The 15,878-nt window shown below is 48.0% G+C and overlaps 1 protein-coding gene across 2 annotated transcripts in view; it reads right to left on the reverse strand.

Moving 5' to 3' along the window:
• Nucleotides 1–176: 176 nt before the first annotated feature.
• LOC149360525 (uncharacterized) overlaps nucleotides 177–15,878 on the reverse strand; it is a 123,591-nt gene continuing 107,889 nt past the window's right edge. For both annotated transcript variants that reach the window (XM_089572372.1, XM_089572373.1), the window contains exons 6-9: nucleotides 15,353–15,627; nucleotides 14,001–14,220; nucleotides 11,025–11,441; nucleotides 177–8,503 (exon numbers count right to left, since the gene is read on the reverse strand). In XM_089572372.1, coding sequence (XP_089428498.1) covers nucleotides 8,203–8,503; nucleotides 11,025–11,441; nucleotides 14,001–14,220; nucleotides 15,353–15,627 — 1,213 coding nt within the window. In that variant the 3' untranslated portion in view covers nucleotides 177–8,202. The remainder of the gene's footprint in view (nucleotides 8,504–11,024; nucleotides 11,442–14,000; nucleotides 14,221–15,352; nucleotides 15,628–15,878) is intronic.

Raw genomic sequence — 15,878 nt, forward strand, 5'->3', positions numbered from 1 at the left:
CTACTACTGATTACTACGTATCACTCCGCCGATGGCAGAGCGGCAAGCCGCCACGGGACTGGGTGAAAGGCACTCCATGCGTTGGTCGACTCCACCCACCGTACGAGGAGAATTCAAAAAAAAAGGTGGGAGCCGGTCGTTAATTCGATTTAATTAGGGAAATCGGCCACACAGGGCAATAAATCGAAGCTTCTAAGAATGCTCGGAACGTGCAGATCCGAGTTCCCGCAGCAAAAAGACGAGTTCAGATTCCTCTTCAGTGCACCTTTAAGCACTGACGAGATTCGCCTTCAGCTTTGACAGTAAAGGGGATGTTTTACAAGGTTTAGATGCTATCTGAAAAGTGCAATGTGCAGTTCGCGCACATCGAGAAGGCTTCATTCCATAAGACTGAAGCCACTGGTCACAAACTCAGTATCACGCCACCAGATGGCAGTATTTGACATAGTTGCAGTAGAGGCCTGGTTTTGATTTGTGCACTTGAAAAAAAAAAACGAAAACAAGAGGGAAGAAGAAAACCTAAGAAGAAGCACTCGCCAAACTGAGAACTTGACAACACTCTTACAGCGACAAAAAGAAAAGCAACTCCTCCATACCATCACAAAAATGGCGAAAAACTTGTGACATGGCTAAATTTACTTGTGACAGAGTCAACAACTTGTTATATGAGGCATTCCATTCAGCGTGAACTACACAACTCAGTCCATAACGCAACTAACCAAACCTAGCTAGGATGACAAAGTAACAAGAAGATTAGTCACTCAAAGCAGGCAAGAGATATTTTACACGAGCCCAACATTTTTGCAAACCCACATCTCCTGCCAAAAAGTACAACGCAAGTCGGCAAGAGCTAGTACGAATGAAAGCTTGAAGGGGCGTGGCACTACTGGTCACAATTTGCACCAGGGACTCGCCTACTCACACAAGCACACAAACACATTACCCCTAGGCCCTATAAAATGGCTTAGTTTGTGCAGCCACAGTTTAATAAATAGAACAAGAATAATGATAATTGCAGTAATAATAATGCAATACGGAACAGATCATCAAAATCCTCGCGGCACATGATTTGTTACTGTCTGAACAAAGTGGAATCGCACGTACTGACGATGTAATACACGGCTGGTGCTTTTTCCTGAAGAAAGAAATTGACACTTGGAAGATATGCTCCAGGTACAGCATGTCAAAGTTAAATTTTTCTCCAAACTGATTACCAGCTTCTATGTGGAAAATATAGAGCAAGCAAGCTGGCAGGACCATTCAGGGCTTCCCCTTGCTTTAGAAGTCGCTCACTGCCTTTCACTAGTGCTTTAAATCACTCTACTAGTAAGCCCCGGCATTTGTGAAAATGCAAACGCATTTTGTGCGCAGATGAGCCAACATCTGAGGTTCAATCATGCAACAAGCTGGTGCTTTAAATTTGCCCGCTCTATCATGGCCAATCACAGCACCGTATAAAACAACTCACAGGCCTTCTGAAAGAACTTCATGCAACAGCAGTGGACGTCCTCTCTGCAGGAAAGAAGCACCAATCGTCTGAACAAAAAAAACAAACAAAAGAAGCATGGCAAGCACACAGGTGCGCATACTGTACAAAAAAAAACAATTGGCAAAAACCAGATTAAGTGGAGCATGAGAAGCAGAAAAATGGCATGGCAGATTACCTCCATGCATGTACGGCCTCATTTACATGTGCGTGTGCAGCGCCCACATCAACATGCGATGGGACTTGTCAGATTTGGATTCAAACAAAAGTATAAACACCCGAGATTCTGTGCCTCTCTCCGAAATAGGTTTTACACAGCATAAAACACATCGTAGGCACATTCCCAATGGATTAAAAAAAAAAAGCATGGCTTTCCTCTCAACTTCACACTCAAAATGTGAAGAGGGCTGAGAAATGGTAATAACTAAGATCCCTAAGTGGGCTTTATAAAGAAATAAATAGTGGCGACAGGGTGGCCAGGTGGTCAGACCTAATATCTGAACAAAGATTGCAGTGGTAGACCAACACGTAGAAAACGTGCTGTTGTAACGTTACGATCTTTGTTCAGATATTGCATTCTGATGAAAACACCAAGCAGCAACACCTGTGATGCTAACAGAGGCCAGCTTAAACACGTTCATCCTAAAATGGTTTGCTGCTGCTATACTCCGTTTCACACGTAGCAGGCAACGCTGCGGAGGTTGCTGAAGTAGTGCGTCCGTGAAACTATATTACTCCACCACGTATCATTTGTTCTTCTCGGAACTTCGGTCATTGTTTGGATGAATACAAAGAGCGGTGTAAAACGATGTAGTAGCATTGAAAATGATGGTCGAAGCTGTGAGGCGCTCAGTGTTGGGCTCTCTGGCCATAATTTTCACGGAGTGTGAACTACTTTTGGGAGCCGATTGAGTAGGGGTGATTCGACCTACCAACTGCATATCATACCGCCACGTGTACTTTTTGCTTCTCGAAATCTCGACGAGTCGCAGGATGAAAATGTGGCAAGAGGTAAAACGAAGTCCGGGAGGTGCCAGTCACGGCACTTAAGATTTGTCGCTACGAAATATGTTTGTGTTCGCTTTGGTTGTGTGGCGAACTACTTTTTGCGTGCGGACTTAGCCTGCGCGAACAGGTGCGCCAGCTTTGGCAGCGTTGCCTGCTATGTATGAAACGGAGTATAGTTTATGAACAGCCCTAAAACATCCTTTTGCGGAGTGCAACCCTTCTCGATACCTTTTCCTGCACGAAAGGCCACCCGTGGCACAAAACCTGATGGCATTGTTTTGCAACAAAATGGCACTGCCAGTAAATCCCCTCGTAAAAAAAAAAGCACGCAAAGGTTCAGAATGTTGCTTTACGTGTTTTTCATAAAAGTGCGAGTGAAATGTGCCTTAAATAATGAAGCAAGGGGAATCCGTCAAAACAGCTAAGTCCTAAATTTCATTTCATGTCCAAAACACTTAATCGGTCATTAAAATAAGCTATTTCTTTAGCCATCCTGTCACCCCAGCAAAGCAGGTCTCTTCTAAAGACAAGTAAGCATCTAAATAGTGACCTTGCTTAAAAGCAGCAAGAACCAGCCTGACCAAAGCGGCTCGCTGGGGATCAACAAGAATTCTGAAGGTCAGTCCTCTCTCTTTAGTTTCTTTCCACACTCAAGTAGCCCTAAAACATAAAATCTGATTATTTCCTGCCTACAGCTAATCTCATTTCTGAGATACGACTGGCGCAACCAATCACTTTTTTTTATGCTTCTCTAATTGTACGAATTATGTCGCTATATTAAGCCTTATTCTTCCCCTGGAAGCAAGTAATAGCGGGCAGCTTGCCATCATTTCCTCACATTAAGATGAACAAAGCCAACACAAAAACGGTGCTTGCTATATCCACTGACCCTTCGATTTAGTTATTTGGTGTTTACTTGGCAATAACTGCACTGGCACAGAAAGCAAAAAATGAGCTTTAAGTAAGCACAGCATAAGGCTTAGCTCGCCTGGAGCAGTGCCAAGTGTAAAACTAGAGAAAAATTAAAACTTTCACAATGTGTACAGCTTTCAAGCTAGTTGATGGCACAGTGTGCATTTTGAGTGTTGCGAGTCCCGCGTGAAAGACTTAAAAACAAAAGCCCCCCACTGCAATTCCAACTGCGCATAAACCAAGTTTTCCGGTCAACAACACTGTTGACACAACACATGACGCAAAACTCTGCTGACACGAGGGCGGTGCGATCCCAACAGCGAATGCAACTAGTGCGCAACAAGCTTGCAGGAATGTGAAAAAAAATGCTGTTGATCATACGCACGGGCAACAAATGTGTCGGGAAGGTGGGGACCGATTGGCTGCTACTAGTAGCTAGAACACACGCTATTGTGTGCCAAGAGCCACACTTCTAGACACTGTAACAAATGTTTTTTTTTCCTACCTTGCACACAGTTATTTCCTTGTGACACAGTGTAAACATATAAATGTACAAACTCTCACACATTCACACTGTTTTGTTCAGCCCACAATGCTGTGCAAATATCGCACAGTGGCAGTCTAAGAAAAAGAAAAAAAGACACAAAGGACTGCACTGTCTGATCGTTCTGTGTTTTGGTCGTTCTTGCCGACAGTAGCTCGTAAGGAAGGTGCTCTGGCCAGCAAAGGAGAGTGGATTGTAGCGGCCCAAGCCCTTCAGTGTTACACAACGCTCAATTCATCACCTGTCCTCACAAGGACTGGCTGAAACTAGCAGCCTTGCTAACAAAATCGCTCGCATCGTCAGCTTAGCTTTTACGCTCGGCAATCTGCACTCGGTGCAATTCTGTGGCAAGATTTTACGTACGAGGCAAATGCTACAACTGTGGCCCAGGTGTCGGGCATCAACGGGCAGTGGCATGCTACGCTCCACACAGTCTATTGTGAGTTTACCCTCAAAGTCTGGGCAACGGCACTATAAGCTGCTCAGTGGCATAGCCTGTCTAACAGTCAACACTGCGTAACTTGCTTTTTCGCTTTTGCTTCCAGTATTTTTTTTTACTGCTTCATTGAAATCACAATCAATCACATTTATACCCTTGTTACACGGGCAGAGTTAACCGTGGTTAGCATAACCGCGGTTACCGAACTTAACTGTGGTTACCTCAAACCGAGGTTCGCCGGCTCACTACCGTTCTCGGTTTCGGCATCCACCGGCCGGGTGCAACGAACAAAGTGACGCGGTGATCGGCAGAGCGAAGCAGCATTTGCAACGCAGTGTCTAGAGTGCCGTCCAACGGTGCCGGCCGGTGGCAGCACTGCCTCCACTGCCGTGGTACATACATCGGCACACCTCCTGCAAGCCGTCCGCACCAAGGCAACGCCTTTGCGACGGAGCCCTGGCGCCAGCGTCTGAAAACCGTGCTAAGCTTTCATGCTGTCGTAAATAATAAGCCCTGCGATAAGGGAATGTCAAAAATGAATCCTCTTCGAGGATCGCTGACCTGTACCGAGTTGACGGTAGAAGTAATAACTGCGATACAAGCTAGGGCGTAGCAGCTGCCGCTGGTGCACCGCGGCTCACCCGATCTCTTGCACGCTAGCTCCGCCGTCGCTGAAATCGATCATATATTTTCTTTTAGCATGAGACAATGGGGTAGTCAGTAAGGCAGTGCAATGAGTAGACCATTTACTGCAGTGCTGGTCAATTCAAAAGTGCAGCCCACTGTGGCTTCGATGCGAAACAAGTTAGGCCTAGCGACGAGTAGGGAGTAGCACACTGTCAAGAGCGCCGTCGTCCGCCGCGCTCGCAGGCGGCACCACCGCAGTCAACTCTCGAGATCCGGTGCAGCGAGCGTAGCGCACTTGTCGCCTACTTTAAAGATGCGGTGCAGGGAGCGGTCCTTTTTCGATATTACAGCCCTAGAATGTGCAGCTCGAGCACCGCGGGACGGTGCTGCAGTACGCTGTTGCTGCGCCGTCGGACAGCTGAGGCTGCACCAAAGCGCCGTTGGACGGCTCTCTACGCACTGCCTATTTTAATGCGCTGCTCTTGAAATGTGATTTCACGCGAAAAAAGTATGTTGCTGAAGTGCACCAGCTCGTACGCTTTTCGAAACTCGGACGCCTGCGGGCATTTTCCGTCCACAGATGCCACCATATTCTCGGTTAACAACGCAAACCGAGGTCGCCAAGCTCGGTTCGCGATAACCGCGGTTAGTCGTGCAACTACGGTTTGGTCCGCCATGTAACATGTGCTAACCATGGTTACGCTTGATCGCGGTTATGCTAACCGCAGTTAACTCTGCCCGTGTAACAAGGGTATTAGACCACATGCCAAAAACTTGGAGTCAGCTTGAGCCTGCATGTTTGCACAGATGTGGGAGCTCACAAGAATCTGATGCATATTTTATAAGCACACCGTTATAACTGCACCCGTCAAACATGGCTAACATGAAAGGGAGAAGAAAAACCCATGCAGAAAAGTTACAAACACTGCTTCCATGTGCACTAGCATCCAATATACAGACCTTTGCCTCTGGAATTGATCAAACATGCCAAGTGATGCAATTACACTCGCCAGAACGCGGAGCCAGATGCCGAGTGAGAGTGCCGTAGAAAAGTGCAAAATCTGAGGGTGCACCCCGACAAGACACACACATCTCCATGTGCAGGATGCATAACGCATGTTGCCCATTTGCATGAGAGAGAAGTACAAATGCAGAAACAACTGCAGAGGCACGCCATAGAAACCAAAGGCTCCAATAGCGCATGCGGATTCAAAGAAAATTGAAACAGCCTCTTGGATAAGAAATGCCGACAGTAGAAACGAAGCCCCACTGGGTACAAATGTGAAAACACACAAGCATCGCTGATGCAAGTATCACTGACGCATCGAGAGAGGGGATGGGAAAGTACGAGGATGGAAGCATGTGAAGCGAAGGCTGCTGCAAAAATTTTTCACCCCATGCAAGGCAAGCCACATTGCAAATGGTCACGTCAGTTCACAAGAGGTTTCTCCACGGTATGGTGCTGCATTTCTGTTGTGAAGATGCCAGTGTGAGTGGTCAGTCCTTGTTACGGATGGTTGTGCGAGAAGAGTTTTGTTAGTATCCCAACCCTTAATGCTTCGAAAGTCGCACGAAAACGTACGGATGCACATCCATGCGCAAGCCATTCAATATCAAAGAAAGCCTAAGTAAATACAGCCCCCTTGATCCTCACACCTACAGCTGTAAAACTGCACCCATAGTTTGTGCGGGTGTTTAACGGGCGGAAGCGCTGACACTAAAATGCTCTCCCAGAGTAGCACAGCTCTCTATACACAAGCTTCGTAGAATGACGTCAAGTTGACCGACCTCCATAAAAAGCGGTTCAAGTTCGACCCTCTAGGGCTACCAGGAATGTAGTACAAAACAAGAACCAAAGACTGACGCAGCTGACTGCCGACAGCAGGTGCAGACGAAATTTGCATGAGCAGCAACTGCTGTAGTCACAACCGCAGTGCCTCTCACTTGGCCAAGTATGCCAAGGCACAGTGCAAACCTGAGACAGTGTAGAGGTGTCTAAGCGCAGCAACACAGACGCTCCCCTGCACACAGTGCAGGTCATATTTCTCTATGAGCACACTACGAGAGCCTCTCTAACAGTGCAACCATTCGCCCACAGTCCTTGTGATCGCATGACAGTCACGGTGACTGGAGGACTGCCTTCGGGCAATCTCACCTCAGCTGCTCGTATCAGCACAAAAATAAATCGTGCATAGAGCATCACCGCAAAAACCTGAGACTCCATGGACTTCGCATGCCGGATGACAGGCCCCAGTATCACTGACACATCGTTCAGCATGTATGATTTGTCAAGACTGCAAGAGCGGCAATCTTCCCGCATAGAGAAGTTACACTGCAGGTAGGAGAGAGGCTTCATGCACAGCTTTCTTTCTCTCTTCCTCTCCCGTTCAGAGGGAAAAATGCAAAATGTGTGACCTCTAAGGGCTAGAACAGGTCGGGGCCAAGGGTCCAGTTAAGAGTACACCATGTGCTGAGGGCCGCGGTGCTAGAAGTTCCTTCTTTCCCTTTTGAGCTGCCCTCGTGTCTGGATGTTGGGGAGGAGTCAAACATGGACAAATGACTGAGGTGTATATGCACCGAAACAAAAATGGTTGGCCTTCCCAGGGCCTGAGGTTCAGCTGTTCTCCATGCTCGAGGATGCAGGGCCAAGAAGGAAAGGGCACGTGGTCAGGCGCCTTCCCGTTTCCTTGGCAGTCAGCCATGAGGACGACAGCACAGAAGGCAGCACAATGCGTGCGCCCTTTAAATGTCAGTCTTCTCAAATTTTAGAGTCCAACTGCACAACATCTAGTGACACTGATGCCTTGCTTTCAAGGGTTTGCTCCAGGCTTCTGCAGCCCGGAGTCCTTCCTCGGGGGTTTTCTTGGGTACACAAATGAAGTGCCACACTCAATTGCTTGCACGTGCTGGTCTCCTTCTGTGTAGTGGGACTTCAACTCGCACCACAACAAAGGTGCTGCTCCCACTGAAAGAAGCTGACAGGACAGCATGGCAGAGTCTTCCTGTTCAGAAGTGTCCCCCGCCATCCCCCATCAGGATGGAAACAAAGGCAGCAGCACGCATGTGCCATCCATAGTTGAGTGTCACTGGGGCCGAACATCCAACTTTGAAACAATGGACACCACAGTGCCACACTGCAGTGGATCTCAACCATTGAAAAGTTGGCCATTCAGTCTCCTTCTTTCCCTAGACCTTGGGGAACAGGGAGAGGATGGCGGCGCACACCTTCTGAGGGTTGGTCTCTTCGGGGCAGAGCTCCATGGCGGCGCGCACCTGTTCCTCAGGGAAGATGGACGACAGGTGGTAGTAGAGGCGGTAGCGGGGGCTGGCCGTGTCCAAGGGGGCGCTGACCTCAAGTGGCGGCGGGGGACGGCCCATGGGCAGCCCTCCCCAGCCACCAGTGTGGGGACTCAGGCCTGGGAAGGACGGGTAGGGGCCTGGGGCCGGCACCGGCGTTGTCGCGCCCGCCAGCGGGAACGCGTCCAACCTGCATGGCATCAATCAACTGGTCAGTCCCCACAGCCAGTCGCAGATCAGAACAATGACGGGCGAGGCATGACAGCAAGCAACTGGAGACGAGAAAGTTGAATCAACAAGCTAAGAAAGAAGGCACACCCTCGGTAGTGTTACGTTTCTGGGAGATTCGTCGAACGACGAGCAAGCAGCGACACCGAAGGTTATCAGGAATGCCTTTATTCCATCTCGGTAGCCGAGCAGGAAAGAGCAGCGCAGCGCTCTGCCGTGCCGCTTATATAGCCCGCGATATCAGCGTTTTTCATACGCGTCATGATGAACAGGCAATCAGCAATACGTTCCACGCGACAGAGGGTGTTATCGCCAGAAGAAGACGTAACAGAAGGAACAGCGTTCAGAATAACATGAAGTCCGACACTCGAACTACATGTGTAACGGCAGGTATAAGGAGCAAGCACATCTGAACCTTGCCAAGGAAAAAGAACCACGTGCCACATTGTTGCACTGCATGTAGCTACTATGGGTCACGCTACTGCATGGCATGCAGCTACTAAATATGCACCAGAGCACGATTGCACAGAAGGGTTACAACAGCAAACAAGACTACTGATAAATTTTTCCAGTCACTTGGCAATTTGGGAAGTCAAATATTGTTCTTATCAGTTGCCTTTTTTGTTTTGACCCTTGGAGAACCCTCAATGACTCCTCAGAATTGATATCTGTGAGCACTAAAGCAGCATAAATTTTTAAAGCATGAAACAATGAGACCATGACGTTCCCTGAAGTGTGATAAAAAAGCACTCTGCAGTGAAGCGGTCTAGCCACATTCAGGCCTACCACAAACTGTTCCTCCATGACCAACGGTAGTAGTGTCGAAGTTTTTCTTGTTACCTCAGAAAAGAAGCTAACCATATGAGATCACACAGGTGAATATTTCTGACTGAGAATCTGCTTGTTCAAGCAGTACTGGCTTATTAGCGCATTCCCAATAGCTGCTGGAACCATTAGCTTCTATGGTAGCTCCGAAACATTACATTTAGTTCTACAGTGAAAGCTCGTTATAGCAAACAGGTAAAAAATCCTAAAACTGTTCGACATAGCTGAAATTTGTAATATAAAATTTCGACAGAATGCACGCAAAAGTGGCAAAATTCAGTCAGTGAAGGGACGGTAATTTAGGCAATGCTAACTAGAGAAACGGAGAGAGAGAGACGTCTTTCCAAGTTTCAGCGCTGTTCCGAAGGCGCTCACGGCTATTTCGGAGACCGCAAGAAACCAAGCACGCTAGGTTGGCTTTTTCGCAAAGCACCGAAAGCGCAGGTTAAAGGGACACTGAGGAGAGCACTATTAATATTTTTTTTATAGTAAAATCCGATAGTTCGGCATGTCATGGCTTTGTTGCCACTTGTCCGGCAGCGAAAGATGCATTTATTTCTAAGAAATTTGGATTCGAAGTTGAAAAAGTTTTTCCCGCCGCTCTGATTCAAACTTGGGATTCGTCTATGACGACAGAGGACTAAGAGACGTGAAATATGACGTGCACATGACGTAACGCAGACTCCGTGATTTCTGGCTGCCAGCAGTGCGGCCTAGCAGCAGCCGAAAAGAAAGCTACCGCCGGCCGCACGTTGAAGGCATCTATCGGCTATTGCGGCCGTCGCTACAGTCGCTTCGATTACGTTTGCACTGGCGTTTTGCCAGCGTTACGATGGATCTCGTTCTCGAAGTCGTCAACGAAGTTCTCGCAAATAGACACCTTTAGCATACCGTGTACCTTGTTACCGCTAGCGGAATACCGGGAGCCCGCCTACCGCCGGAAAACAGGCGCTGATTTGTCCCGATGCTTCAGGAGCGCGCGTAGCAGCCGGGCACGTGGCGCCATCTGGCGACGTCAAGGAGATTTGCGCATGCATTGGCTACGCCTCAGTGATCCTGGTGTTGCTAGAACCATTCGTTCTAGCAACACTGTTTTGTTCTATGATCTCATCACGCTTGTACTTGCGAGTTTGGCCTGTGGCGGCGATACCTGTATTTTGGTTCTTGCTCTTTTCTACGTTACAAGAGCTTTGTTGTCAGTATGAGTGGCGTTTTTGTAATCAGGAGCTGGTATTCTGTCGATACAAGCCAACTTCAATTTCTCCTCAGTGTCCCTTTAAGCGCCAGCTACGGGCTTCCCCGCATTACAGCCGTGTGGCGTAGAAAGCGTTACGTCAGAGCCAAAGCTGTCGCCCCCAATGGGCACTGAAACTTCAATAGATGTCCGCAGGACGTCTTGGACATCCTCGGGACGTCCAAGGGTGTTTCAGTGTCCATTGGGCCCACCACCTCCACGTCGGCCAACATGATTGCAGGGTTGTTACTGTAAGCTCATAGCAACCTGCGCGAGGGAGCTGTCGACAGATGCCAGAGGCGTGAATGCGTGCGGACTGGCAGACTGCAATCTTACACGCCGCTGTTGGCGAGTGCAAGATAAAAGCACACAGCTTGGCGCGAACGCTTGTCGCATCACCCCCGAGTCGTTTCCCAGTGCTCACCGGGTGTCAGAGGTGCTGCTGAGGCGCTGAATGGCCGCCGCCTGTTGTGACCGTTGTTGCCGCGTCGAGTCTGGCGCACTGGCGATGCGCGTCACCTCGGCGTGCGCCGTGGGCAGGGCGCCCCACCCTCCGCCGGGCATGAGGCCCGAGTCGCTCGCCAGCCGCCCGAGGGCTCGGTGCTGCAGGTTCTCCTGGCTGCCCGCACGCCCGTGCACGGCTTCCGCCAGGCCCACAGCCGGGGGAGGGACTAGTCCGCCCACTGCGGCGCCCGAGGACGCGGCCGCTCTCAGCTGGTAGAGCCGCGGATCGTAGGCTGGGTTGAGCGTCAGCTGCCGCTGGAGCTTGCGGTGCAGGTTTCCGCTCCCTAGTGTGTCATCGCCGGCACCGCTGGCGCCACCGGGCGACAACATGGGGCTTCTGCACAAGCAAAAAAGAAGCCCTCAACTCATCATCATCATCAGCCTGACTACGCCCACTGCAGGGCAAAGGCATCTCTCCCATGTCTCTCCAATTAACCCTGTCCTTCGCCAGTTGCGGCCACCGTATCCCCGCAAATTTCTTAATCTCATCCACCCACCTAACTTTCTGCCGCCCCCTGCTACGCCTGCCTTCGCTTCGAATCCACTCCGTTACCATCAAGGACCAGCGGTTGTCTTGCCTTCACATTACATGCCCTGCCCATGCCCACTTCTTCCTCTTGATTTCAACTACGATGTCATTAACACGCGTTTGTTCCCTCACCCACTCCGCCCTCTTCCAATCTCTTAACGTTACACCTATCATTTTCCTTTCCATAGCACGCTGCGTTGTCCTTAACTTAAGGGGGGATGAGGGTCTTGAAAACTTGTTTTTTATTTTTCAACATAACTTGTTGAAACTTAGCATGCAGGTGTATCATAGAATGCTGATTTCAAATATGCATTTAGATTTCAAATATCGCACCTGGAAGAAAATTTATCGCAAAATAACATCCCAATTAGGCAATTTTTTACGGGCCTTTATAGTAATTTATCAGTTAAAGAATGATTTTTTAAGAATAAGCAGACATCTTCAAAGGCCCAAAGCACATCCTAAAGCTTTCTTTTTTCCTTTAAACATGATATATGAGCAATTAGGCCAAGTGTGGGCTAATTACTGCGACGTCATTTTTTCTTTCCAACTTTGTTGTTTATTTATGATCAACAAAATTAGTTTGCAGACATTCTGTTAGCTTTAGGATGTGCTTTGGGCCTTTGCAAATGTCTGCTTATTCTTTAAAAATGTTTATTTAACTGATAAATTACTAAAAAGGCCTGTAAGAAATGACCTAATTTGGATATTTTATTTTGCCATATATTTCCTTCCAGCTGAGATATTTGAAAACTAAATGCATATTTGAAATCAGCATTCCATGATACACCCAGGTGCTAAGTTTCAGAAAGATATGTCAACCGATAAAAAAAAAGTTTTCAAGACCCTCATCCCCCCTTAAGCTGAACCTTCTTTGTTGGCCTCCACGTTTCTGCCCCATACGTGTGTACCGGCAAGATGCAGCTGTTGTATACTTTTTTCTTGAGAGATACTTTTCTCATAGGTTTTTGAATGAAAAAGAAGTGCACGTATGTCTTATCGCCAAAGTTGACACGAGCATAAAAATTTTTGCAGTGTGCGTAGCTAAGCAATAAAAAGTCAATTTATAAACATAAACGTGCCAATTTATTTTAATCATTACCGAGAGCCAGCACTAAATGGGAAAACAGCATCTGCTATTGTGAAAAAGAACTTAGCAAAGCACAGCTTACAGGACAGGACTGTAGACACCAAACTTTTGCTTGTGCATTTTGTTCTTTCAAATCATGCCTTAGGAATTAATATACAATAATCACTGCATGACATTCGCCAATGACCGTTCAGTAATTTACAAATGAATGTCTTCTTGACGCTGTTTCGGTTTCATCAAGTGAACGTGCAGTTGACCTTTAGGTCAAATGAGGCACGAAAAAAAACAGCGATATAACTGCACATACGTTGTTTGCTGTCATTCTGTCATTCTTGCTGTCATTTTCTTCTTTCAGATGATGCCTTAGAAATTAATATACAGGAATCACCGCGTGACATTTGCCAACGACCGTTCAATAATTTACAAATGAATTTCTTCTTGACGCTGTCTCCGTTTCATCAACCGAACAGTAGCTGTGACGTGCAGTTGACCTTCACGCCAAATGAGGAACGAAAAAAAAACAGCGATACAACTGCTGATACGTTGTTTGCTGTCATTCCAGCTCTTGAAGAAGGCTGGTTTAAGCGTTGCAATTGCAATAAAACTGTGTCAGCATATATATTGCAGGTTAATTTGTGCCTCACTTGATCTAATGGTGAATTACATGTCGAAACAATCGTTTGGTTCATGAAACCAAAACCGAAACAGCATGAGAGAAGAAATTCAATTATAAATTATTTAGCCCTTGTAGGCGAGTACCACATGGCGATCCATGTATTCTGATGTCAGAAGCATCATTCAAATAATGCCATATCATGTGCGCATTTTCAAAGGTGTTTTTAGTTTTTTTTTGTGTGTGTGTGTATCTTCCTGCATGTTTCCTTCATGTAAGAAGGTTTTAGCAAATAAAGCCTTTAGTTGCGAGTCAGCGCTTGTCCTGTGTCCTTCTTACTCTGGTTCCTCGTCTTTTTGCACTGTGCGTCACCATGACATCATGGCATGCAAGCAAAGCACAACATATTTCATTCGTCACCTGTAATCTGCTCTCCTTTGGCTGATCAACCTGACAAAGCGAGGTTCAAAAAATACAGGGCACTACTACTCGTAGTTCAACATTACCGGTACTTTCAACCACCTTAGGTTTGATTCCGCCGCCTTATATCAACATTTTCACCTGACTTTGCAGATAAGAGTGCAAAGGAGCAGCAACAACAGGCCTACGACTCCAGTCAGTCATATGAGCAACTGCTACAGCCATGGCTGTCTTAACAGCTCACCCTTTGGGTAGTGAGAATGCCCCCAGCCCAGAGTCTGGGTCGGAAAGCCGCTTGGCCACTGACAGATGTCCCCCGCCATCTGCCTCCAACAAGTCGGCACCCAGGAGAGACGCCGAGGGGGGTGGCACTGATGACTTGGTCCTCGACAGTGGCACTTTCTTTTTGGGCAACATTGCTTCGGTCGCTCCTGGCGGCAGGCTTTTCGTTTTCAGCAGCTCACCTGCATGGCACCAGCAAAAGGAGAAAGCAATCGATGAGTGCCTGCATGAGGAAGCTCAACAGCTCCGCACAGTCAGTTCGGCCAAATAGGAAAGGCATGATCAGGGAAGCCTTGATACCGAAATTCATTACTCTATCAGAATCCTAAGAGAAACCAAACAAATGGTCCCACATTGTTCATCGTATCCGAGAATTCATGGTTTACGAGGTTTAACGTCCGAATGCGACTCAAGCTATGAGCGACGCCATAGTGGAAGGCTCCGGATAATTTTGACCGCATGCGGTTCTTTAACGTGCACCGATACTGCACAGTACATGGTCCTCTAGCATTTTGCATCTCAGAATTCATCTTCCTCGAGTTTGTCTCGACGGGAGTGCACTGTACAGGCCCTTTTTTACTAAGAGATTGAAGATCACTGCCATATGTCTGACACTGAATCATGGGAGAAACCTGCCCACACTTGATGTGAAAAGCTCCCGCATTCTCCACCCACATTTTAAAAGCCACCTCCCCCCAGTTGCAAAAAAATTCAGGGAGGCGCTTTGTTGACCTAAAGTGCGATGAGGCGAAATCCTTAAGCGCGGTGTTGCTGCTTGTGTCACTGATGTGTGGTTAAGATGTTAATTAAGTACACAATTCTTAGTGAATCTTAAATGCTGGAGACACTGGAGGGCATTCGGGAGGCACCCGTCTCATTCGACGCCTTTCTGCAAACACTCTCCAGCGTCCTAGACAAGGAGAACTACATATGCGTTGGCAGGAAGTAGCGTTGCCATTAGCACACTCGGCTGTGGAACGGAAGGATGGTGGTTCGAATCCCATCGTGCACAAAGATTTTTTTTTCTGGTCTGACTAGAAAAGCGTGACACCTCTGCTGACAACCTTCTGCTGACGACCTTCCGTCGACAACGATGAGGCATTAAAGGCTTTCGCCTTAAAAAGTAGCTGCGACAACACGCAGTTCACTACGCATGTCTGCCTCATCTGTACTGCATCTGACAGCTATGTTTCATCAGCAGGCCTTTTTCGCTATCGCAGAGGCAAAGTTTCTTGTAACCACCTCGTTGAACATTTAGCGGATGCCCCCTAAGCAGGTGGTTCCCAGTACCCCCTAGTACTTGCACCCACTCACCGCCTGGAGACGAGTCGCGGCTCTTGATGGCGCCACGCGCCTTCACCTCCTGCAGCTGCAGGCGGGCCTGCTCGGCAAGCCGCTCGGTGACCGATTTCTGCGGAAGGTTGCCCCGCTCGGGGTGGTAGTACTTGCACTTGTTGCCGTACGTGCACTTCTTGCCATACGGGCAGCTGGGTGGTCCCTCGGGCGGTGGGGGCAGAGTGCCGCTCTTGCGCAGGAACGCATCTAGCGAGGGTCCGTGCCGACCCAGCGGGTCATCGGGGGGCATGAACCTGCAAGGCGGCACCAGCGTCGACTTAGAACATGAAAACCATAGCTCCATTGTCGCACTGAGCCAGGCAAAAACACACCCACAGAAATGACATGACATAAGAGGTCTCAATGCAGTACACTTCAAAAGTTTCTAGGCCACACTGTTCTTTGGTCATATCGAAACCTCAGACTCCTAAATGGATAGGTGCTGTCCGAAAGGCTCAGTGCACCAGGAGCACAACAATCTAGACAGATTGGTTCTTGTTTTTTT

This window comes from Amblyomma mixtum, chromosome 2, assembly GCF_055824585.1.
Source record: "Amblyomma mixtum isolate Tamu chromosome 2, ASM5582458v1, whole genome shotgun sequence".
NCBI lineage: Eukaryota > Metazoa > Arthropoda > Arachnida > Ixodida > Ixodidae > Amblyomma > Amblyomma mixtum.